Source organism: Ruditapes philippinarum, unplaced genomic scaffold (genome assembly GCF_026571515.1).
Source record: "Ruditapes philippinarum isolate M1 unplaced genomic scaffold, ASM2657151v2 ctg2197_1_1_1_1, whole genome shotgun sequence".
Classification (NCBI taxonomy): Eukaryota; Metazoa; Mollusca; class Bivalvia; order Venerida; family Veneridae; genus Ruditapes; species Ruditapes philippinarum.
In genome coordinates, this window is record NW_026860196.1 from 1 (window position 1) to 26,966 (window position 26,966).

At 33.4% G+C, this 26,966-nt stretch overlaps 2 protein-coding genes and 1 long non-coding RNA gene across 4 annotated transcripts; all 3 read right to left on the bottom strand.

The window, feature by feature from the left end:
* Positions 1–322: 322 nt before the first annotated feature.
* LOC132759194 (uncharacterized) lies at positions 323–4,683 on the bottom strand. 2 transcript variants are annotated; one of them, XM_060750917.1, is made up of 3 exons: positions 4,527–4,683; positions 2,793–3,081; positions 323–1,505 (listed from the first exon to the last, which is right to left on the bottom strand). In XM_060750917.1, the coding sequence occupies exons 2-3, from the start codon at positions 3,040–3,042 to the stop codon at positions 1,096–1,098; spliced, it is 660 nt and encodes a 219-aa protein (XP_060606900.1). In that variant the 5' UTR covers positions 3,043–3,081; positions 4,527–4,683; the 3' UTR covers positions 323–1,095. The 2 variants fall into 2 exon arrangements, with proteins under 2 accessions (XP_060606900.1, XP_060606901.1); XM_060750918.1 differs by having other exon boundaries at positions 2,793–3,070; positions 4,527–4,681.
* A 1,337-nt stretch (positions 4,684–6,020) lies between these two features.
* LOC132759199 (uncharacterized) lies at positions 6,021–9,745 on the bottom strand. Its single transcript, XR_009629679.1, has 2 exons — positions 9,660–9,745; positions 6,021–7,271 (listed from the first exon to the last, which is right to left on the bottom strand). It is a non-coding gene; the product is annotated as an uncharacterized LOC132759199 (long non-coding RNA).
* A 5,453-nt stretch (positions 9,746–15,198) lies between these two features.
* LOC132759200 (uncharacterized) lies at positions 15,199–17,721 on the bottom strand. Its single transcript, XM_060750923.1, has 3 exons — positions 17,374–17,721; positions 16,118–16,282; positions 15,199–15,487 (listed from the first exon to the last, which is right to left on the bottom strand). Exons 1-3 carry the CDS (start codon positions 17,627–17,629, stop codon positions 15,264–15,266), a joined length of 645 nt encoding a protein of 214 aa, XP_060606906.1. The 5' UTR covers positions 17,630–17,721; the 3' UTR covers positions 15,199–15,263.
* Positions 17,722–26,966: the final 9,245 nt, after the last annotated feature.

Sequence of the window (26,966 nt, forward strand, 5' to 3'; positions counted from 1 at the left end):
TTCAATTTGTTAGGGCTTTTCATATATTAAAAGCATTGATTGAAATTGAATTTACTTGTTGTTGTTGTTTAGTCCATCATCTTTATAAAGTGACACTTATATATAAATCTACTGAGCCCTGAGAATTTACTCAAGTTATAACTTGTGATCGTTTGGTCTCCGTGTAAAGCATTGATTCTCATTAGAACCTGACCACTATTACAATATAAATGTTTTGGACGATTTCTACTACTGCTGCTACTGCTAATGTTTCTACAGTAATTGCCACTGCTATTACTACACTGCTACTTTGCGAATAGGGAGAAATAAATTAAAATATCAATTATAATATAATAGTTTATTCACAAAGAACAATGATATGATTAATATTTTCAAGTGCATTGTCGGTGATTTAGATATAAACATGTTCATAAACCCTTAAGACTAAGTTTAACTTTCTTTCGTTTGGAATTTTTTTATTTTTTCTAGAACATTTTCAATATCAAAACCTTTGCTTAAACTTTTAATACAAATTTTGAAACATTTAATGTTAAGATGAAGATGTTTTAGCTACGATATAAGGCACACTTCATATTGGTATGATATAATGCACATTACGTTTATTTACGCTTTAATGGACTGTAAAATATTCGACTGTTTTCAAGGAGAGCAGAAATATAGTAGAAACGACTATGTAAATAAATTATTTTATCACAAGCCCGTATCGCTTTTGCGATTTATTAATTTGCTTTTGCATGGCCGTGTATATCTATTTGAAACTGATTTCCGTTATACAAACAATGCGTAAAAATGCGCTAAATATTTATGTAACACTAGGCGCGTCAATGAAAAGGTGATTTTTTTTTACTGTTGATAGTTCAAATTTCGGATATGTGATAAATATAATATCCGTGTAGGTTTATTACTCAAATTTATTGAACTCGTAGTAAAAAAATAATATTATGCTAGCCATAGGCACGCATGTAATATTTTTATTCATGTTGTTTAATAAATTCAGTATTGAACCTATACTCATTCAGTATACTTTATTAATTTCTACAGGGTCTTTCAAGTAGATTGATAGACGCTGGTTTCCATTTCCAATTTTTGCATAGCTCAATACATTCGCCATCCTGAAAATGTCGCGCGCGTTCTACAGTTGCTTAATAAGGTGCATCCATACCCCGAGACGAACCTTATGTACACATGTTGGTTACTTGTTACCCGAGTTATAACAAAACCAGTTGCAGGATGAATACCGGAGGACCGTCCACCAACATCCGAATCAGCCATTACAGTTCCTCTGAGGGCACCGTTGACCCTCAATTCTGCCGAGAACCATGACTTGTGTTTCGCAGCAACTGTCCACGTGAAAACGTAATATCCTGTAGATGGCACAGTGTAGACGCCCGTGTGAACATTATACCTGTTATATGAGTTCAGTAGCACTTGGTTGAATTGGATGATGGCGCCTGTATGGTAGCATCTTGAACTGCTCAAATAAACATGAAATGCTGTGTACCTGGCTGTAGAGAAGGATATTTGAAAATAAGACATGTAGCAGATTCAAATCTGAGGAAACACACGGAAATTGTAAGAAACATTTCATTACTTACTGGATTTTTAAAAACGCACTTTGGGACTACCTTGCATATTACTTTAACGCCTTTTCCGATCATATTAATGTTAAGAAAAAGAAAGTCATGAGCTGGAAATTATACATAAAGTCGCGCCTCTGGTATAAAGAAAGATTCTTGCATATTCTTACACTGGCAGCCGGTACAGACCGGAATATCTAGCTCGAGGGTAACTGCTTACGGCGGTAACGAGTTTCCGCGAAATAGTTAATCGAGAGCTAGATATTCCCGTCTGCGCAGTCGGTGTTTGATTCTTTTTCTTGTATATAACATGTCAATAATTTTCGGAACAGAAATTATGAAAACTGATATTCTAATTAAGCACTTTCTTATTATAGTAGCGCATGAACTTAAAACTTCATTCATAACGGTGAAATGATGTCATCCTAAGTACGTCATCCTTGTTTTAAATTGGGGAGTAAGATTGAGTTGTAAACAGTAGATAATCCTGTCTGATATGCAAGAAATGATTAACTACTGTTTATTCCGATGCTAAAACACCTGTTTTACATCCCATGTAAGACAATAACGTCATTTCCACGCGCCTTTTATGAATAAATTGCCTTCTTATAATATGACGTCATTGTGCAGTTATGAATGAAGATGTAAATACTTACGCTACTATAAGAAAAAGAGTGCTAAAAATATCAGTTTTCGTTATTTCTTTTCGTATTATCATTACTTTGTAATATGCAAGAAAAAGAATCAAACGCCTGCTTTCGTCACAGACTGGAATATTAAGTTCTCGGGTAGTAGTAACTGTTTAGCGGAAACTCGACAGAGCCTCGTTACAGCCGTGAACAGTTACCCCCAGTCTCTACCGGCAGAAGATCCTTATATGACGTCATAACTTAGTTAATAATAATTTAGATATATTTGGCCAACAAGCACATTAGCCGCGGTTGTGTAGTGGTTAGCATACTAGACCGGGAATTCAGAGGCCCGTGGTACAATTCACTGCTGCATGCCGATTTTTCGGGGGTTTTGTCTGTATATTTAAATGTTTATGTAACTATTTTACCGGTTGAAGAAGGATGATTTACATGGTATTCAATTAAAAGAAGAATGAATTTTACTTAAAATAATTAGATCTACGAAAACTTTAACCAATTAATTTCAACAAGGTACATGTATACGTAGCAATGATTTTAAGGGCTGTAAAATATCAATACAAACCCTGACATCCAAGGGCACCCATGCCAGGTGGAACACCTTCCACTTCCGTTTCATCGTCTTGCACTTCCGTTTCGTCATGCGCGAGTGAATTTTTAGCTTCATTACCTCCGTCCACGGCAGTGCGATCTTTGACTTCTACAATCATATTCTTCAGGAAAGCTTGTAGGCTCTGATTGTTGTTAGTTGACAGTGAAGCAGAAAGTACTGATGGCAACACAACGAACAAGAAACAAAACGAGAATTTCCTCATCTTGAATTGTATGTTACAAGTCTTCGGCCTAAAACAAAACTAATCAAGGGAAATTTATATCAGATGAAAACAATATTTTGACTATGAGATTAGAAAACAAAGGCGAAACACGTTACTTTTTGCGACAAAAATTATAATGTTTTAAATTTCGAATAGAAAAGAAGAAAAAACTAATTCCATAAAAACTAGCTATGATAGCCATATACTAGTTTAAAGTACATGGTACATAATTAATATATTGTTTTCTTTGTAAATTGTTTCAAAGACAACTGCTAGAACATTGATTTTTACACCCTTGTAAGCATAGTAAATTGCAAGTATAGTTCAAATTGTATCCTGAACTAATCATACGCATATCGCGTTAAAAATATTCATAGGCGATGAAGTATCAGTACTTCTAATTCAGTATTCACGAGTTTTAACTGACCTTCACACTTTATTAAGACCTTTATCATGCCAACTTCGCCATGTCTATTGCATTTTTCATGTACTTTGTATCTTGTATTTTTATAATTTTATTTAAATACATGCATGTATTGATGAGGGTGACTGATAAAGTTTACTTTAACTGTACGTTGTTCAATCGGAACATATCGGCTATTATCAATAATAACCTTATCCGAAGTTTGAGGGAAAGTGCCGAGAAGATATGAGTGCCCATTGTTACTGGCGAATTTTTGCTAAGAGAATAGGCGAAATTCATTTTTGCATTTAAATAGGCAAAATTATTTCAATTTTTGTTTCTTGACATGTGATTTTTTCTATAAAGTGATGGCTGAAATTACAATAAAGTAGTCAATTAAAAAATCAAGGAAAACACAAACTTACGGATGAGCGCCGGATTAGTTTTGACATGTTGATATATTCATATTTTATACATTTTAGTTTTAAAAAAGGGAAGTTTGTTTGTGCACTGATACAGAATAGATCAGATGCCGCCAAAACTGGAACCAACCTTGGTTGTTACAAAGACAGGGAATAGAAAATAATGTTTAAATAAATACTTTAAAATGAAATTTTGCTCTTTACTGTATAATAACATTGTAATCACCTGATCCGATCTGAAAAATTTATAAGAAAAAAAACCTCACTATACCGACTATCTTGGTAAAGATATGGAAACCAAGATCAATCAACAAGTAGGGATTCACTGCACGCTTCTTTTTCTGCATCCCCTTACATTCCGTTGAGATACTTTATTCATCTTTCATAATATAGTATTGTTTCAATAAAGTTATGTAACAGTCAATCTGTACTTCAGTACTTTGATTTTATTTGCATTCATTTTTTTATCAATTTAATGTGATATAGACTTAAAGAAAAACTGTTTTCACGAGATGTTGGAGTAACAACGGCACGAATTTTAACAAAATTCCGTAGATGCCTTGCATACAAAGATTAACCTAAAACAGACACAAGTTAGTCATTGGTTTATAAAAATGTATCTATTGTAGACTTACAATAAAGAGAAAAACTCACATTACCTTCAAGATTATGAATGTTGTCTTCTGCTCGATGGTTGCCGTAAATTGCAGCTGAAAATCGCCACATATTTATATACGATTTTGTATGGCACGTAGGAGTAATCATACTTATCAAACTACAACAATGACAGGAAAAATATCCTTTCGTACAGCTTATCAGCTCGTGCAAGTTTAAATTTCAATTGCACTTTATTGTCATACGGATAAACAATTAAATAATACAATTGAACGGACATAAATGTTCTCTTGCGATAATGGGTCGTGATCATCAAATTCTCAATGATTAGAAACTTTTCAAGTACTTATATCATTTGATCATAAAATCAAGTTGATTTGCAGTATTCAGTGATTGAATATTGTTGGTTAATATGTTTATCTATAGAAGTTACAGGAAAATTAACAAAGACATCTACTCGAGACAACTGATAGCAATTTTATACCTTGGTGTCTATGGATACATAATTTACTCCATTCCAAGGGACACAACTGTCACTTTTAACGTATTAGTAAAGCACCGCGTTTTAGAAGTCTCATCCGTAAACCTCAGACTTCCTAGCTAGTAAGAGAGGCAATCAGACCACATCTACAGTTATTCATAATCATCTCCGAGTTAATACTACACCGCTTCCGTGGTCGAGGGGTTAGAGTCGATGACTTCTAATCCAGTTACATCTCTGGCGTGGGTTCGATCCCCGGGAGATGCTTTGGTAGTTTAGCGCGGAGGAAGGTAGTCTAGTAAGATGGTGTAACTCTCCAGGAACGATGACTAGGAAACTACCCGCCTATATGACTGAAATACTGTTGGGAAAAGGCGTAACATGAAACAAACAAACAAACAAAATATTTATGCCGAGCTCCTTACCCGAAGATTGGCGGAAATGGCCGAAAATTTGCGATTGTTGGAGTAGCTGGGGATCGAACTCACGATCCTTGCATATGTAGTCCAATAGTGTTACCACAAACAAAGTTCTACGTCCGCTGAATTCAATTAGTCAACATTATTTAAACATTTTTTTTTCGGTCAAAGTATCAATAAGTACATTTTTTAAGTTAAACAGTGCCGAACTCAATATTAAACATTTCATGTGATTTACCGTGTCATAAAGTTACTAGTATATGCGATAGAATGTCTGGTATTTTTAAAAAGTTTTAAGTTTTTATTTATTTTGCTTTGAGCTATATATGTGGTAGGAGTTACATATCCGGTGGGGGTTGGGGGCGTCCGTGGCCGAGTGGTTAAGGTCGTTGACTTCAAACCACTTGCCCTTCACCGCTGTGGGTTCGAAACCCGACAGGGACTTTGGGTTCTTTCATGTGAGGAATCTATCCAGCTAAATAACGGAACGTCGGTGGTTCTACTCGGGTGCCCGTTCGTGCCTGAAATAATACACGGAAGGCCACCTGGTGTCTTCTTCCACCAGTAAAGCTGGAACGTCGCATTGACCTATACTGTGTCGGTGTGACGCAAAACCCAATTAAACAATCAAACAAATATCCGGTGGGACATATATATTCAGTGGGCGTAATGTAGTGCGTTACAAGACAATAATAATTTGAATTTAAACAGTTACATTTTAACTTTTTTTCTTAATATAAGATATAACCACAGGTCTGTAAGGAATCAAGTAAAGAAACTTTATATGCAAGAGCCGGTTGAACCAGGTGATGCTCCCCGAATAGGCTTTGGACACAGAAAAGTATACATTTTGTAGTTTTAAAGTTATGTCCCGAACAAAGTTTAAAGTTTAATTATTCCAAACTTAGGCTCTGCAGATTAATGAATATTTTGCTCTACACTCCTACGCTATGAGATCTATCTACCTATATTGTTTCATGTTGAAATATTTTATAGTTTTAGAGTTATGTCCCAAAGTTCAAAGTGTAAAAATGATCAAAGGTCAATAACTCCAAAATTAGGCAAGGCAGTGTTATGATTCGTTTGCACTTTGAACATTTCACCCAATGCGATCTAAATACTTACTAAGTTTCATGTTGATGTCTCTTATAGTTTAGAGTAATGTCCCGGACAAAGTTCAAAGTAAAAGAAATGAACAAAGGGCAATTACTCTAAAATAAGACAAGGCAGAGTTATGGTTCTTTACACTGCACTTTTATCCAATTAGATATATCTACTTATAAAGTTTTATGTTGATATCTCTTAAAGTTTAAGAGAAATATCCAGCACAAAGTCCAAAATATAAAAATGAACAAAGGGCAATGACTTTAAAATTAGGCAAGGCAGAGTTATGGTTCTTTGCATTGCATATTTACCCAATGACATCTATCTACCTACAAAGTTTCATGTTGATACCTCTTGTTGTTTCAGAGTTATGTCCCGGCCAGAGAAGCGGACGGACCAGCAAAGCGGCAGCTATATGCCCACCCTTCGGGAAGCATAAAAACTGACAACTGACTTTGTATAAAAATACAAAACTGTGTAAGATCAGACATCTCAAGCCCCCGTCAAAAGTCATCTGCAACAATTACGTCACGTACAACATGATACTGTAAGCAGATTGCTACAGCATGCAGAATTTTTACAAGACGTCTATCCAAGGCGTTCAAATGTCCTTCAACTAAAACAGGTGCACTGGGTCACTTTCTAATGCTTTTCTCATTAGTAAACTAAGTTTCTCATCTCCTAAATATAATTTAATATACTTCAACAAAGTTGATTTTCGAATAAGACAGCATTGCCTCAGCGGTGCCAAAATAGACATGGCGTCGTAAGTTTGTCGTCCAAATCTGAAAATGATATAGTGGATATCGAGTGAATGTATGATCAAGAACGGGTTAAATAAATAGAGGATATTTGTTTGTTTGTGTGTAAGATGAAATTTTATTTCATCGAGTGGGCTTTAAAAACAGTATTCTCACGAGTGGCGTAGCCACGAGTGAGAATACTGTTTTTAAAGTTCACGAGATGAAATAAAATTACATCTTACACAACAAACAGACAAATTTTCTTTTTATTTTATGCTTAAAAACAAGTTAAAACGAAATTTCCATAATTTTAACGTTAATATTAAAATCTGTTTTCCCCATTGAGAGCCCCATTTAGACGGAATTTCTCATTAAAAACAAGAAGTCTTGAGCTGAAAAATAAGTCCGCCAATCAAAGTTAAATCACGGTGATATTTATTCATTTTATTAAAAAAATAGGAATGATCGCTTGTTTTAATAATAAAAACAAATAATTCTTGTAGGAGAATAAGTCCAACCATCCATCCATATTTCTGTTACTTACTGCGAATTTATATTAGACCTGGCTTTGTAAAATGTAAGCGGCAGCCATTTTTTAAAGTTGTGTATTTCATGGGAGGAAAATAATTGTGTAAGATTCAGAGGGATATAATTTGGATTTGTTAGTCATACACCTTTTTAAAAGAAAGAAAACTTATTTGAGGATTGTAACAGACAAAAAATAAGTGTTGACAGAAGTGAAAACATTCAGAAAGGGAGATAGGAAAATGGAAAACTTGGAAGCTTGCTAAAGAACGCTGGTTTGTTTTACTTATTCTACGAGTGATGGCTGTCAATGCTTTTCAATTTTTCATAAAGCATACGGCAGTTATTGCTCGTAGGATACTTTAATATGCCCAAATGTCATCAAGAGCAGTTTTGCATGGGGAAGGAATGTATTTTTCAGACTGCAAAAACGAAACAAAAAAATTTAGAGACGAAATTTGGTGATTGGAATTTGAATGAATAGAAGTAAGTTTTCTCTCTTTATTACTTTTGACATTTAAGTTATTTATCTATTTCAGCTTTGCTATTTCTTTCAACAGCCTGACATTGTCAGAATTGTCAGTAAAAAAAAAAATTGAGGTACCACATGGGGAAAATCTTAAAAAAGTAGTTTCGTCATTGAAAAAAGTGAAATTATATTTTGATAATTTTCACTGTGAAATTATCAAATATAATTTTCACGGATAAATCATTAATCCACTGAAAAGCATAAAATAAAATTGTTATATGCGAACCTTTGACAATAATTTTTTTGTTAGTTCAACAGTATTATTAATTAAGTAAGACGAATATAATATAATATCTAAAATAAGAAATACACTGTTTTAACAGTAAAAAAGGTTACTTTAGTACAGACGTATAGTGTTACTCTAACTTTTCAGAATAACGAAATTGACGTCATTTTAAAATATATGCACGGTCGTGCAATAACGTCTTTGCGGAGTCGCAAAAGCGGCACGGATATGTGATGAAAAGAAGAGTGTTATAATTAAATTACAATGAAAGCAGGTGATGTCTCGTGATAAAACAATTTTTTATCAAATTCTAAAATGACTTTACTGAATTGTTCATGCAAGAAAGTAATGCTTAAGAAATTTGAAACAGCTTTTACACAAGGCTATATTTACATTTCATTGAAAAAGTCTCATTTAAGTAACAAGTGAACAGACGTTATTTAAATTCCGTGCCCATAGAGATTTAAGGATGGATAAAAAATTATGTTTCGAGATTTCTCCATTTCTATTTTTCATAGATTAAATGTTCAATATTAATTTAAAAGTGGAATTAGAATGGCATAGATTAACGAACTTTTAGGACGTAAAAAATAGAGAAAAAAACCCTCATAATTACTGCAAAATATAAATGCACCTTTAAATGTTGTTCCAAATTGTAACCTGAATCGTAAAATTAACTTAATCCTTATTTTGTTCCATTTCTTTATTCATATTTGTTTTGTTTCATTACAGACTCCACTGAGGGTTTTTGCATGGTGGTATTGGAAATACTTTTCAAGATTAATATTCTTTTTGATATAGGTCATAGATGCATTATTCAGATGAACTTTGACTTTCCGGAATAATAATTCTTATTGTGGAAAATAACATAGAATTGAAAAGCTTTGCAACACTTTTCACTCAAATCGGGCTAAAAAAAAAGAACAAAATATGATTTTCGAATTATTTTTGAGTATATTTTCTTTATTTTTTTTTGCAAATCTTTCTATATTAGCACGTTTTTAGACCTTGACCTCAGAGTAGTTCGTTTGAGTTCCATTAAGGAAAATAAAATCAGGATCATTTGATTTTGTCTGAGTAAGTGACAGTTTCTTAACTTGTAAATGTGCTCCCAATCAAAATGGTCATAAGTTAAAAACAACATACATACCCTCTACCGTTAACATACAATATTGGAAATGTATAATTTCCGAACTGCTTGAATGTTGCGATTTTATGTCGATCTTTATTGCCTGTTTGAGTGATAAACAAAAATATTATAGTTATAAAAAGAGAATAATGGAACCCATAAATAACGTCAAAAACGACAAAGTTGAAAATGTTGCAGGCTCAGTTTCATTGAGCCTGTTCATGGGCGGTACTAGAAAGAGAATACTACAGAACACTAGAATATTTGTCAGATTTAAATAAGGGTGCATATCCCAATTCAGGCTTAGAATAGTTGTTCAATATACACAGGATACGCCTTAATTGAACATTTCCCCCGCCATTCTGTTATAAAATTGTCTATATAAGTCTCTTTTTAAAGATCCTGTTATCCTGTAACTCAATTGTTTATGGTTTTATAACATAAATATAATGCTCAAATGAAGATTGATTTATCAATATTTTAAGTTCCAAAAAGCATTATTTGTAAAGATATTACAGGATTTACATTTCATGTTAATAAAGGGAGGTAATTAGAAATTTATCTTCTATAAAGTCTAAGTCATTTTTTTCAATATGAAATGAATGCATATATTTCAATGAATACATATATTGTGGACACATATGTGCAGTAAATATTTTACATATTTTCGATGTTTAAAAAGTGTGTTCTTTAAACGACCTCTTTTTCGCAACACCATAACTTTTGTTTTTTGTGATCTAAATAGTAACAGTGAAATATACATGTACATGTGTATTTGGACGAGCGCACATGTGAATTATTTATAATATACGGGTAAAAATAAGTGAAATGTAAAAAACGGAGATATACGAGACAGTGTATATCATGCAAAACGTGTATTAATGACTTATATACCATGATCCTTACACTCGTAATGTACAGGAAGTTCGTATTTTACTTAAATACGGATTTTTTAATTACAAGGTCGGATATTACTAAAATATGAAATTTTTTATTATTGCAAATACGGATTCTGTATATAAAAATAGAGAATCAAGATGTACTTCCTTCAGAATTACCCACTTTCTATAAGAGGAAAGTAATAGTCGGGTCCCACATTTGTAAGAATAACATAAAATAGTAAAACTTTGAGTAAATGACATATTTACCGGTTTTATAACATGCCAATTACATATTCATTATGAACAGATCCTCGACAATATCCGTAGCAAGTATAGACACAAAAGATAACAGTATTTATTTAAATATCTTTATTTGTATATTAAGATTTACAACGCTACACTCCTTTGCTCAAAAACCGCTTGGTTCGTTCGCTGTATACGTTATGTCGTGTATTTACACCATTTCATTATATTTCATGTTTAAAGTACTTTGAAAAAGATTTCCTTGTTCAAAATAAGTTCTACTATCAATTTGGTTATACAGCGAATAATGAATAATTGCAATGGCCGATTTGATAGTAATGCTTTGTATACAGCGTTTATGGTGAATCCTCAATTAAACGTTATTTTAACATTATGATGATCTAAAATGATATGCAAAACGAGAGAAAATGTTTAAAAGATGTTTATTTACTTGTAGAATCGAACGTTCTACCTCTGTAATCCAACACCCACTGAGCTAATATTTCAAACATGACTGTTGCTTCACGATAATACATGTATAATTGAAAAAATTTCATTTATCTTAATTTGTCAATATTTTGCACAGTTATTGAGCATACTCTCTGTCAAATTGCTTTACAAGTGAAATTCTGGGGTTCAATCGGTGAAATAAAATACATATTACTCACAGTAACTACAAGAGATACTATATCGTGGCCACGAGCTACTAAGTCGTGCGCACGAGATAATAAAGTGGTGCCCACGAGATAGTATGTCGAAGCCACGTATTACTAAGACGTTCGCACGAGATAATTAAGTCGTGGCCACGATATAATTCAGTCGTGGGAACGAGATACTATGTCGTGGCCATGAGTTACTGAGTCGTGCGCACGAGATAATTAAGTGGTGCGCACGAGATACTATGTCGTGGCCACGAGTTACTAAGTCGTGCTAACGAGATAATTAAGTTAATTTCTGTCATGTATTTTTTTCTCTAAATAGTAATGTAACATACTGTATGTTTAACATTTGGTATAACTGCTTCTTTATTGTATGAGGAATTTAGTTTAACAAGTACGACACTGCTCGCGCAAATAATTTATACCGAACTAACCGATAATTAAATGCTTATTGTAGATACCCCAATGCTAATTAAATTATATAAGGTCATGGGAACATGTGACCTCTGCCACCTTTGCATAGGGCCCATGGTGAAGTTGGGGGTACTCCTGACCACCGACGGCCACTGGGAGGTCGAGCGTCGGGAGTGCACCTGGCACGGCCTGAGGAGTATGTCATCGCAGGAAGACCTTATTGGAGCTTCCATGCCACAGGTCGTGCTCTGCTTGAGTTCAGGTCCACGGAAGAGTAGGCGGAGTTCCTACAATCTGAAAACCTTTCTATTAAATTCATTATAAAGTATATTCAATTCACTACATAATAAAACGCTTAAATAACTTAATCTAAAGGGAAGTAAATACAACAACACATCTGCTATGTAAAGCCAAACTCCTATGCAGTGATCTCCCCTTATCAGTTCTATTCTGCCAAGGGAAGTAATCACTGTGAGGAGTTTGATATTAAGCTATTTTTGTTATCTCCTTTAATCTGCCATATTCACACTTCATTACATCGTGAATATTCAAGTATTCTATACCTATCCTTTTTGTTATGGTTAAACATTAGACTTCTCTATTTATCTGTTTATACATTGAAAATGATTCGCATGTTTACTGAAATAGAATACATTTGTATTTATTTTGTTCAATACCTTTGCTCTCCGTGATATTGTGTTATAAATATGTTTAAAAATGTTGATATGACTAGCGAGTTATATACTACGCATGTATATTTTCCATTTCCCCTTTTTCTTCAATTTTATTTTACTTTTTTCTTTTTTTTTTCTCTATGACACCGAACCTACCAATTTTAATAACACTTTCAGTGTATTTTTTTCTATGTCTATCCAGTGACAACTTTAATTTCAATCGAATCTTATTGGTAAAATACCAAGAATAAAAAACAAAAATGAAACACTATCTTTGAATGTAAGATCAGCTTTCTCTGTTAGTTCATATGTTTAGCAAAATATATAGAACAGTTTTGGCTCTCCATGTACTTGATACTTTATCATATAAAAATCTAAAATTTGATATCAAATCAACTGATAATGACACAGGGAAAGACAAGGTTAGAATAAAAACTTGATTTCAGAAAAAGAATACTATAAATAATAAATCTGCAAATTTTCTGCCGCCAAATAATAATATTAAACGAATGATAACAAAATTTAAATCGCTAAATCACCGATTTCTACAAATCAGTAAGCGCGGCCATGTTTGTGTATTGGCCGTATAAAAACAGGTGCGCGTGATGTCATTTCCCCGCATCTTTAGATTTATGATAAATCTAATTGAATCGTAGGGAAATATTTATATAAAAGTGTATTGACCAGACAATTTAATTTTTACAGGAGGTGTAGAGGAGATTTTTATGGTTAAAAATACGTAACAATATCCAAAAAAATAAATAAATAAATAAAAACGAAAAAAAATCAACGTCTACCGGTCGCACCACTTCAGGCCAGTGATGCCCGTTACTCCAAACAATGCTATGTTCATTAAAGTCTCATCTTAATGTAATTAAACAATATTTCACAGATTTAATAAAAACACATGTTATTATTTAACAAAGTTTCACAATCAAATAATGCGATTAAATAAACAAACGCACCAACGAATAATTGGCTGTTAATTATTGAGCGGCGATAATTATCATTATTATAAAAATCCTACTAAAACGTGTTCTTAATAGTACATGTAATTAAAATTTTGCAGTTTGATTCTGACTTTCAAATTTAAAGGTGTGATAATTGATGTACACATTTCAAAAATATAAGCAACTCTTTTGAAAAGTAAATTGTTAACATGTCTGTCAAAGTATGATGCTGCGCATGATCGTAATCGTAGCCTAATATTAACTGCAGGCAAAACATTTTTATTGGCTGCTCAAAAATCTAATTTGCATAATTTATTCACACAATTGCTGGTTCCTAATACTTATGCACTGTCCATTTTAATTGTTCCTAATTTGCACCAAATGTTCCTGTCACACTGTGTACTCACGATTTTTATTGCTTCTTGTATGCCTCTGTGCCGACAGACCTTTTGATCATGCACAATTGTGCCCTGATTGGTTAATCACCCTTGTCAAATATTCTAATGACGAAATAGATATCAATTTTTTTACGCTTCATCAGTGAACTGAATGACCTTAGTATTCCAATTATACTGTAAATTACAGCATGTCATAAAATAGCAACACATTTTTTTTCAGTTACCAATAATCATTTTAGATATTAAGTAGATTTATGATTTTTTGTTTTATTGGATTAAATTTACTATAGAAGAAATGCGTATCTTTGTGGGAAAGAAATTGGGTAAGTAGATAACGTGGAAAAAAAGCTATAGGGAACTGGATAAACCCGAGAATATGCGTAATTACAGGGGAATGGGCAACCCGTTGCTGTTGGTACCAGTTTTGACTGGGTGCCTAAATAACCTAACGGACAGTTTTGTTTTCATACGATATTAGTCTGGCTGCCGATTTTTCTGCGCCATTCTCATTTTTAGCGTCAATGGCGGAAAATCGCGTCCTCAGCAGATCTCTGCATATTGGATTTAGTTGATATTTTACCTGAAAAAAAGATACATGACCGGCGATGTACCCTATTCGGACAGCTTGTCTAGCGACAATTAAGTACAAAATAAAAGGATATATCGTCAATTTGAAGAAGTTTCTCATAGTACCCAAATTAAATTGATGGTTTATCTTTGAAAATTAAGCAGTCATTGCTTAAATCATGTGGTGGGATCATCAGCAAGCTTGAAAATCGGACAAATGATAATTAATGTCGCGGCGTCTTCAATTAATTAATTAAAGCAATTCAGTTCCATATGATGTTTTCATAAATAATTTATAATGTACGCAATAAGATTAATAAGTTCTTCATCAAGATATATTTCAATTGTACCAGCGTGTACACCTATACCGGAAGTGGGTGTAACACATCACAATCTCGGTCTCGTCTGTCTCGCGAGAATGACAGAACGCCAAAATGGCGGCGCCCATGAACTTATTTCTCAAGTAAAAAATAGTGTCTTAAAACACGAATTTCTCACTTATAGGGTTGATGTCAACAGAAAAACTGTCATGGTACCTCTTTTTAAATGATGAATATTTATATTAGACAGACATCAATCCATCCATTCCTATTCCTTTAACAAGGAGGAACATATACCGTGGTAATAGTGAAACATAACGGTATATTACATGTATATCAGTCATGACGTCATTATAGGGACCTTCTTCAAAGAAAATTGCTGAAAATTCAAGTATTAACAAATTAATTGCGGATATCTCAAAATTCTAAATCGGACCCCATTTTATATTTAACTCATGCTGTGCATCTTGTTCTACAGTTGTTGACTTTAGTTTGCATTTGATGGACGGTTGTGATTTTTCAGTTAAAAGCGTTGTTTGGCATTCCATGTGAACTGGGTCCACGACCGTTACCGCGCTTCTTCTGGCGGTAGAGAAGGTACGTCGCTATAGAAAAGCATGCCGATATTCCTGCTGATACAGATGACGTCACACACATCCAAAATCCCACATACAATATTTTTCTGTCGTAGTCATTTACGATCTTCGTAACATACACAATAGGTCCAGTCGTAATCAGTAGAACTAGAAATAGAAAAATGAATATATGAAAGTACCAATGGTCAAAAGAACTTATGTCTTATACAATCCTTTAGCAACACTCATCTCATTGTTCAGTACTGGTTGGTTCCAGGAACGGATTCGAAAGTGTATCTATAAGCTTTTAGCTTCCTACACAATCGTCTGTATAAACCAAACAATCAAGACGAGATTGAAATCTCGTGTACCCGTGATATGAAGTTCTTTATACAACACTATGTTCGTTTAGTGCATAATTTGTAATTAAAACTATATCAATTAAGAGACCACTCAATAGATAAAAAACCAAACAAGGATAATAACTCGGTTTTATTGAGTGTGTTTATTAGAAATAATAGAAATTTGAACGTTTCTTATGATCTAAAGAACTGGTTTAAGCTGCCCGTCAGTTATAGATACAAGGCATTATTGGCATTAATGCTACTATAATATAAATGGTTATTAAAATAGATAAATGGAATTGCAATTGACAGACATATGTATTTTAAATCATCAACAGTAAATGTTTTAGAATAAATTGATCCCTAAGGAATCATGAAATACAACACTTGGATATATAAGGGGTATCTTTTAACAGCCTCCACCTGTACGTAACGTCAGCATTCATTTAGTTACCTGCAATAATTGTTGCCACGATTGTCCCAAATGATATTTTCATAAATCTCCGATACTCTTTCTCCTTGTAACAACAGCAGACGATAATGGATGTGAATAAACTCAATATTACAAAGATCAACCCGGTAATCAAAGTTGCCTTAACTGCTGTCATATCATCTTCATCTGTAAGGAAAGGAAATATAAGATTTTTTTAAAAAATTAAACTGTTATAAAATGCTCCTGTACAAAAATGTATGTGTCGTCATACATGTAATGAACAGTAAAGGACTTTGTTTTCGTTTTGGCAATTTATTCTATTTCAACAAAAGAGAGTTTCTCCGTTAGGCAGTGCGCATTTTGTATAAGATATCTACTTTTCATGTCATGTTACGTTACCTATATTTCAAACATTTTTTTAACAAAATTAAAAAAAGAATGATCTTGATTTTAAGAGTCGAACGGAGCCCGTAAAATATCGATTGGGTAAAAAAAGTTGACCGGAGCCCGGATATAATATATTCATAATGTGTTAATGTGAAAGTAGCAGAAATATTTATCAAAATTATGATGTATTGCATCCTAAATATTTATCAAAATTATGATGTATTGCATCCTAAACGAAAAGGACTATCAAAACAGATTAACCTTTTACCTCATATAGGCGTGTTTTGACGGCTTTTCACCCCCCCCCCCCCTTTGAGGCCACACATAGTGAAAAAGGCCCTATGAAGGCCCCAAACACTGTTTTTCGTTTCGAAAAAGTGATCACCTTTTCGGCGCCGCCCCTTATCAAAAAGGTACATCAATTTTGGGTGCTAGAAAGGGAAGGTGCCCCTTTCTGTTTGGGGGATTTGAAGGGGTGACAGCCCCCCCCCCCCCTCCTCATCGCCAAGAAAATTGTTGGACTTGTGAGGGGCTAAAAATGGCCTCAGGTCAATCTTAAGGTAACATGCAACCTACGCTGAAAAGCCTTTGACTCTATCTCAATCCATTGAGAAGTTGCAGCACTTTGAAAGCAATTTTGAGACGTCCCTTGTTGTCATGGTAACAGGAAATTTAAGATTGAGCATGCTGTTATAAAGGTTATGTCAACGTGTTTGCCAAGTTTGATTAGTATTGAAGTATTTTTTATAGTTTCATAGCAGTTTGAACTTGTAATAGGAGGCTTTTTGATGAAACAGTCTTGTTTTGCAATATGCTCATGCGGTAAAATGAATCTATTAAATAAATAGATAAATTAAGTAAAATTATCTATGAAAATAAATAAGATTTACCAAATGTTCTCCCAGTAAGGCCTCTCCATGACTCATCATCCCATTGCGCATGCGTCAAGTTGTTGACTTTCAACTCGACTACTTCACTTTTTAAGAATAGTCCAGCGTTTATTTTTCTAGTACCGTTTGCTACAAGCATTCCTTCATCTTTTTCTATAATAACCCACAGCGGCAAACCTAATGCAAAAGCGCCCGCCACCAATGCGACGGCATTAAAGAAAATTGACAAAGAAAGATTACACTTAGTCCATCCCATGATTTTTTTTGTCTTATATAACAAATCTTTATCTTTTAGACGAGACTTAGATGCATTTGCTTCTACTCTAGTTATAACAATGATCTCGTCACTATTTATTTACTTTATTTTCATGTATATGTATCTTTATTTAGATTTCTTACGTATGTTTTATTATGGGGTAGTTCCATAACACATCATGGTAATAAGGATCCCCGTTTTTGAATTACGTGTGGACATATTTAGTACATTGTTGGTATATTAATGCGTAGTACTTAACTTTTGTAGTATGTAACTAAATAAATACGGAAGTTAATGTTTGATTATCGTGATACGTGCAAATCTATAAAAGTACATATCTACAAAAATTAACGTAGCAACCTGTATAACGAGCCAAACCAAAATTATAATAAATAACGTTGTTGTTGTTGTTATTAACACTTTTTCGGTCATATCTCGGCATTCGATCCACCAAACCGATTTGCCTTGATAACTGACCAGTAATTACCAATAACTCCGCAAGTTAATGAATTCGAATAACACGTGATTTCTGTGAGATAAATGACCAGTAGGCTCAATTATCAATGGAAAGTACGCCTTGCCCGGGGATTAAACCTTGCAGCAACCCTTTAGGCTTTCCCTGATCTTAGCGGGTGAACATGTTTTTACTGTAGCAGGTAAGGATGATTCAAAAGTGGATTTTTACAAATCATTGTATTCCGAAAATACAAATTATTGTATGTCTTTACGGTTGTTTGAAATAACCAGTTAGTGCAAGAGGCACGTAAAATGTATATAAATACACTTGTTTAACTTGTGTAGTGTATTCAGTTTACTTTTGACCACGTTTAAGCGTTTAAACATTTAGATGTGCAGATAATAGCCATTGACATTCTTGTCGGATTACTAAAGGACGGGGATTCCGTTGAGTAACTTCTATAAATATACGACTGAGCTTTACATGCATAAAAAAATTTGAAAATCTTACAAAATCAAGTAAATCACTTAAAATGGGAAATTCTGCAAAATAATAACAGAAGAAAATAACTGAAAATTAAATTGAAAATCAATTGAATATTCCATTATTAGCCGAAATTCAGAGATAAACGCTTTTCATTTTTGGGCAATTGTTTAAATAAAATTGATTATTCTGGGACAACAAAATTAGGAAATGGGCTAAATATTTGCACGTAAGTTATTAAACAAGACATGAATCAGTTGGTGCACAAATCTCCGGAAAATATTTTACAGCCACGCCATGTCTAAAAATACCTCAGTGGAGTCTCTTTAATAACCAATTTCAAAAATAACCTCATTGTATATGTACTTTGAATAAAGATAGGTAACAGGGTAATCAATATTAGTGAAGATACAAACAAATTTAGTGTTTGAAATTATTTTTGTCCGATGAGATCGTATAAGAGTATATTATTTTTGTCCGATGAGATCGTTTAAGAGTATATTATTTTTCGATCAGGTTGGTGTTCATATATACCCAATCATTTATCAATATTTTTTATCAATCAATATTTCATAAGATTTTCAAAATGATATATTTCTTCAATATGCCATCAATATTTGAAACTTAAAGGAAAATATGTCCCATTGTAAATCATCGGGTGTTTTAGTTGCTAGTGTGGCCATACCACGTGACTTTTCGGGTACGGAACACGCCGATTTTTCACCCGATTCAGGTATGTTTTTTATTCATAACTTATTTATTACTCAACCGATTTTGATCAGATAAGGCGCAGAGTACCCGTAATTATATCAGTTATCCACGGTATATCAAAATTCTGAAAACCCCTGAATGGTTTTTGAGAACATTCGAGTACAGTTTTCTTTTCATAGCCTGGGCCGAGGGGAACGGTACACACTCATTTGTCATAACAGGCGATTTCTAGCAAGTCATATGTTTTTTGACACTATTTCATAGAAAAATACATGTTAAATCTGATATGTTTAATATGTCCAATGTATCGAGTGAATGCAGTGATGTTTTAGCATATTTTCATAAAGTGATGTTGAAATGATACGGAACACACTGTTATTTCAAAAGATACGGTACACACACAATTTCTGTCTTTGAAACAATTCTAAAATAAAAAATGAAAAACAATTAATTCAAATTATAATGTGAGTGGTTTTTTTTTCATAGTTATACATTTTATTAATTTAAACGAGAATCCTGGGACCTGTTTTGCAAAGTATCATTATGCCTACAGTTTGATGTAAACAGGATTATTCAAAAAATAAAAGAACATTTTGAGAGCACGTTGCGCAAAATTCGATTTTATATGTTGAGCAATTAATATTTGGCTATAAAATGTTAAAATTTTAGGGAGGGATACGGAAGACATTCAAAATTTTGTTTTGTTTTGATTTTTATTTGAAACAATTAGGTATATTCTTTTATAGGGTTAACGCACGTTTTTCCGTGTTATAACGTCTGCAGAGTCCCGAGGAACGGTTGGTGCCCGAGCCCGGTAGGGCGAGGGCTCCAACAGTTCCGAGGGACTCTGCAGACTTTATAACACGAAATAAACGTGCGTTGACGCTATTATAGCATAAAATTTTCAAACAGATTCGTGATGTATAGTTTAAACAAAAAACAATTACATTAAATTCTTGTGCTTGGACGGTATTTATCCAATTCTATGTTTTACGTATGCGTTTCATTTTTCCGGGGCCAACAATTTGGAAAATTCTCGGAACCGAACGAAATTTTGAATTTTAATTGATTTAACAAAGCTTGGCCTTTGGAGATTTATTATCTCAAGAAAAAAACAAAACGTTACATTACTCTACCCTCTACCCAAGACAAAACATGACCCTCAGAAATTCTTAGAATGATTTCAGATTGACGGTAGAAAAAGATCAGTGACATCAGAATCGGTTTTTTTTTCAAGCAAACAAGTTTACAAAAAAATCAGGCACTAAGCATTATTCTCTCAAAGAAATATAAAGAGCATTTATCAACATAAACATAAATAAAAAACATTTCTCATACTAATTTTGTGTTATCTAGTTTTGTAAGTTAATCGGAGTGTTAAACTAAATGACAGGTATTCTACTGTATTTGTTTACATTGACAACTGTCCGTTTCTTAGAAAGGGCGACAACCAAGATTTGCACCGATGTCTATACGCCGTTTTTCCGGCATAGTTACTTGAATATGCGACTGAGGCCCTCGAATCAATAAATTTCAATATAACAAGAGCGCATGACTCTGGCAAACAGGCCAAATCGTCATTTTTGTTTGTTTGTTTACTGGGCCCTGTATGTATTGCGCATAGGTGAAACCGGGCTATAACAAGAGCGCGTGACTATGTTAACACATGGTTTTGGTCCCGTTATAACATGGGCAAAAGAGGGAAAAATAGCCGATTTTATGCTATAATGGATTATAAAACGAATTGTGAAATTAATGGACATCTGTTATGTGCGATTATTATTTCATTTAATTTGTTTGTTCGAATATATAAATGACTGTCTAAACGTAGTATGAATATATAAACAAACAAGAAGCTATAGGAGTAAGTTAGAAATATATGTTCCTTGCAAAATGTTGTTTAAATAATCGAATTTGGAGAAAACGCTGGTTTGATGTCAGTGGATTTTTTTAAATCACGGAAAGTTTAAAGTTTTTTTCGGCCACATGATATTTGGTATGAATCATCTGCCAGGGTCCCAAACTAACTGTATGTATCTAAATTATCAAATTATCTACATATGGACAAATATATTTCGCAGTTTACGTGCAATCAAAATTAATAATTTGATAATTTGAAGAACCCATATGGGAACAAGGCCTGTTATATAACGTAACGTAGTTTATACAAGGTAGCCTTGTTACATATACATGTAAGGATATACATGTTAGGAAATTGGGTAAAATTATGCCTATCTTGGACTTTCATTTCAAGATGCATTTAACACTTGAGTTCATGGATATGTGTGCTTGCGTGTTTGTGTTAAAAATAAAATGATATTTTGTCAATCCAATGCTATTTTGTCAATCAAATGCTATGGATATATGAGGCTGCGTTCTGTTTTATATACTACATGAAGTAGGTTCGAGACCACAAATTACTTCGATGTTTCGATTTTTTATGTGAGAAAGTTTTCTTACTACCGTACACAATGTCGGTCGTTTTACTCAGGTGCCCGTTCGTTCCTTTATTTATACCCAAAGGGGCACTTGTAAAACTCGAAAGTCGCCACATGAAAATGTCAGTTTTATGAGCCGTGAAACCAAACCAAAAATGACCTTGTTACATGAATTAAAAGTTATTTTTAAAGCTTCATGCCTTTAAACATTAAAAATTTAAGCAATGGCGACTACATTTTTTTTGTTTGGGTCGTCAGACCAAACAAATAATGGTAGCGAAATTTCAGGCTCTGATATGCTTATTTGCAAAATAAGAAAGTAGTCCGAACCCCTGGAAGCGGTTACTTACCTTTATATGTACTCTAACGCTGAAAAAATAAAGGGGGTCACTGTGTTAAGATTGTCAAATGACAGGCGCATTAATTTTCAAGCCTTCTCGGGAGAAGAAAAAGTAGTTCCCGACTGGTCAAAGATTTCAAATATTGTGTAATTCTTTACAGATATACATGTAATATTAAGCTCCATGATTATTTACATCAGTGTCAAACGAAATTAATAAGGGTTACAAACCCTAATTTAGAATGATATGGTTTTCTTCCGGCTGTTATCTTATAAATTCCCCGTGGTCGAGGGGTTACACGCTCGTTTAGGAAGAGAGATGTCCTGAGTTCAAATCCAAGTTAAGGCAACTCATGTTGTTTTTTTTTTGTTTTGTTTTTTTTAAATTGTTTAAGCCAAATAAACAATGAATTACAAATCAGTGTTGCAATAAGCCTTATAGCCAATTAATACAGTTATGACACTAGAAACAACATTGGTGGCACTATACAAAAACAAATTGGTTTACAATCTCACGGCCTTCACCTTTCTGACATTCTGAGACCCAAACAAATTCAGCGCCTTCTGTGATTTGATTTAATTAAATATGACCATGATATTGCAAAATTGTACCTAAGGACTTGCTGATTATTAACAATTAAAAATATATATATATTGTTATCGAGTAATGATGCTTTTCAGCGATTTAGGTCATGACCTTGTTTTATTTTTTTCAGGATGAAGCAAAAAGACATACCTTACTTCACTTAAACTAAAAGAAAGAAAAAAACAACAATAAACACAGCATTATATAACAACATTTTCTTTCTATAGAGCGCAACTACCTAATTCTGTGTAGATCGAAGTGTTTAACATACCCTAGGTGATTTTAAATAGGACAATTACATGGAGGTTGTAAATGTTAAGCGTGATCTCTTGAAATATAGTGCACAAATACATATAAACATTAAAAGTAAGCATTACGATACATTGCAAAACAGGTCCCTGGGTTCTCGTTTGAATTAATAAAATGTATAACTATGAAAAAAATCACTCACATTATAATTTAAATTAAATTTTAATATTTTTTATTTTAGAATTATTACAGACAGAAATTGTGTGTGTACCGTATCTTTTGAAATAACAGTGTGTTCCATACCATTTCAACATAACTTTATGAGAATATGCTAAAACATCACTGCATTCACTCGATACATTGGACATAGTAAACATTTCAGATTTAACATGTATTTTTCTATGAAATAGTGTCAAAACACATATAACTTGCTAGAAATTGCTTGTTATGACAAATGAGTGTGTACCGTTCCCCTCGGCCCAGGCTATGAAAAGAAAACTGTACTCGAATGTTCTCAAAAACCATTCAGGGGTTTTCAGAATTTTGATATACCGTGGATAGCTGATATAATTACGGGTACTCTGCGCCTTATCTGATCAAAATCGGTTGAGTAATAAATAAGTTGTGAATAAAAAACATACCTGAATCGGGTGAAAAATCGGCGTGTTCCGTACCCGAAAAGTCACGTGGTATGGCCACATTGATATTTAATACACATAGTTCAAAAGTAGGTTAAACCACAGCACCAGGCAGATTAAATTTCATTAACGCAAACATTTATAAAGTATCAAGTGATCGCGAATAATTTAGTCCCAGATCATTACCTTTTTACGGAAACGTTAAAGGGCCTCCGATGAGTCAGATCATGATGTATAAGTCGACTGATATTAGTTCGATATAATTAGACGTTTTAAAACAAATCAATTTATTTTATCCACAAAGATTATACAAACACATCATTTATTTCAACATTTGATCTTTTATCTTGGCGAAAATGTATCGTTTCGTCTTTGTAAAACATTTATTTTTCTGACAAAAATTCGTCTAAACAAAAAACTTTTTTTTAAAAAATGACTAAGCATGACAAAAGATGGTCTAGTCTTTGTAAAAATTTGAATAGATTTGCGTTAAAACATGAAATCAAACAGAAATCAGTCGTCTTACTACTCATGGTAACTTAATGGAGGCCCTTAAACGTTTCCGTACCTTTTAGTCTATTTCGCACATAAACTGTCTCCTATAGTTTAAACAACCAAAATGTATGTCAACGATGTTAATGAGAAAAAAAAAACGTTTAAATCTCTACAGTCATTCCTACGTCACACCTTTTGTGCAGTTTAAATCGCTTTTATTTTTTAGAAGCTAAAATTGCTTGTTTGAATCTTTGCACGAAACTGTTTATTCACTAGGTCACGCGGGGCTTCAAACTTGATTCACTCATTAAAAATGTATTAAATATCAATATACATGCATATAAATATGTTATTTTTTCACAACTTTATACATGTATTACATACAATTATTTCATATATATATATGCCTCTGAATAATTGATACATGCCAAATTTTTAATTAGAGTTCAAAAAGGTGATTTTGTAAAGTGCAGATTATTTTATCGCAACTTTTCGGCCCTTTCCGTCAGTCTTCGGATAAGGACCTCGAACACAATAGTAAGAATGCACAGACCGGATACGGTATTTCGGTCTAACCTACACTAAGAAACTAGACATGTAAACAATAGTAATTTAATGTTGGGAGTTCTTGACAAGTTTATTTCCAATATATCAAGTAAATGGCAAACAATACATTATTTGTATATTTATTATTATAGTTGTAGAAACCGAAATACAAATGCCAACCTGCTGACAATTATTCTGATTCGTTTAAAATTGTACGTCAGTTGGCATATTTGAATAGCAAATGGTTGTCAGACATATTTTCAATAATAATTGTACCGAAACAGACTGGATGTCAATTATATGTGCATTCGTTTGACATTATCGAAGATTACACTCTCTTTATGTTTACATCTAAAACCACGTATTAGAACTACTTTCACTCCATTTTGTTTCCGAGGTTATTATAGATAATAGCCGAGGACGTTCCGTTTGGGGGGGGGAGGAGCAACGGGTTTCCAAGATTTTATTCACCCCGTAATAGGTATGAAGGTCATGCATTGCCATATAATTCTTTATGTATATGTTAATGTTCATCCGTGCTGTTCTACAGAAATTAGAAACTTCGACGGGAGCGATAGCGACAGGAGAGTGTTTCTAATTTCTGTAGAACAGCTAAGGATGAACACTAACATATTTAGTGTCAAGCTTTATTGGCGACGCCGGTGAGCGGCGTCGTCTCTTATGGAATGCTTTTTATTTTGGCCTATGGAAGGAGCTGTTATTATTAGCAGTTAATGTCATGCTGTGTTAATTAGTTTTATTTTGATTCGTTAAAATCAAGTAAACAAATATGTTGTTATATTTGTATTTAATAACTTTATGTAAAAAGCATGTGCATTGTGATATTATTTCACGAAATTGCAGGCTCAGGTTAACAGCTTGTCCCTTAGCTATATTGGCAATACTAAAACCGGCTTTCGAATATCGTTGTGGTCTACATTGAATACATGTATTGATTGAAAATGTGCTTAAACTTGGACCAAGCAATATAATTAATAAAGTCTCAAAAATCATATTCTGAATAGTTATTCTATCTTTTTCTACATGTGCATAGTTTGATAAGGACAGCTTCTGTCCTATGTATTTGTAATTCTCAACCTCCAGGTCTCCAGAGTCAACCCGACAACAGACTTTTCATAGAGTAGATTGTTACTTGCACTAAATTTTAAAGTAGGTGATTTGTGCCACATGAAAACCAACAAATTACAAAAAGTAACCGGGCGCAAGATTAAAACATGAAAATACAATCTACCACAAAGTGGTTCGTTTGTTGCATTTTCATGTTTTCACCCGGTGCCTTCATAAAAAATTTTATCATAGAAAAAATGTTAGTTTTTTATCTGTACAAAAAATAGATATTGTACATGTATTAGTACAGTTATGTTCACTTTTCAATTGACCTGTTATAAATAATGGCACAACCAATAACTGTCTAAGCCCTTTTTAGTAAAAATAATTATACAATATATATATTGTTATTGATTATATACTATGAGTATGTAAGTTTTTTTTTCTTACTTGTTTAATTAAGAATTAATCTACCTGTTAATTTAAAAATCTAAAAGTATAGATTTAGAACTGTTCACTATTTAGGGGAAAAATGTGTAAGTGGCCAGATAGCCCAATCGCTGCAGCCGCGGTACATTATCCTGTGGGTCACAGGTTCGAGTTCTGGTCAAGCTGAAAGTTTTTCTCATCCTGTGACTGCATTAAACCCTGAGTTTAATTCACTATGCTCTGTAAACAGCAGAAATTCAAGGACACAAATCAATATAGTGGGGAAATATGTTGTGGTTTAGAACTGTTTCATTATTAAAGAGAAAATGTGAAGCCGGTAGGACAGCTCAGTTGGTCTTCTGACAGTCAAGGGTTTGAGTCATGGTCAGGCAGTTTCAGTCAAGGCTAAGAAGTGTTTTTTTCAAGTGACACATGTTTGATTCATTTAGCTGATTGTATTGAATTTGAAATGGACAAAGGCAGTATTGCATGATACTTAAAGATCTGCAAAATGCATTTGATACAGTTGATCACACTATACTCCGCATGAAGAAGTTCTTCTTCTTCATGAAACTTCAAGCATCTGCCATAGATAATGACATTCTTACATGGTTCAAGTCTTATCTCTGGTAGATGTGGCTGGTACTCATTCTACTACTGCTCCGAGTACCTATGGTGTCCCCCTGAGGTTCATTTAAGGTCCTCTTTTATGTCTAATATATGTCAATGACATGTCTGCAACCCTAAGCAATAAGCTTTTATTATATGCTGATGACTCAGGTATCCTTGTATCTGGTAAAATAAATCTGAAGAAATTCTCTCTTATGGCACGAGTCTTATAAGATTGGTTAATTGACTATAAATTGTCTTTGCATCTTGGTCATTTTGGTTTAAGTT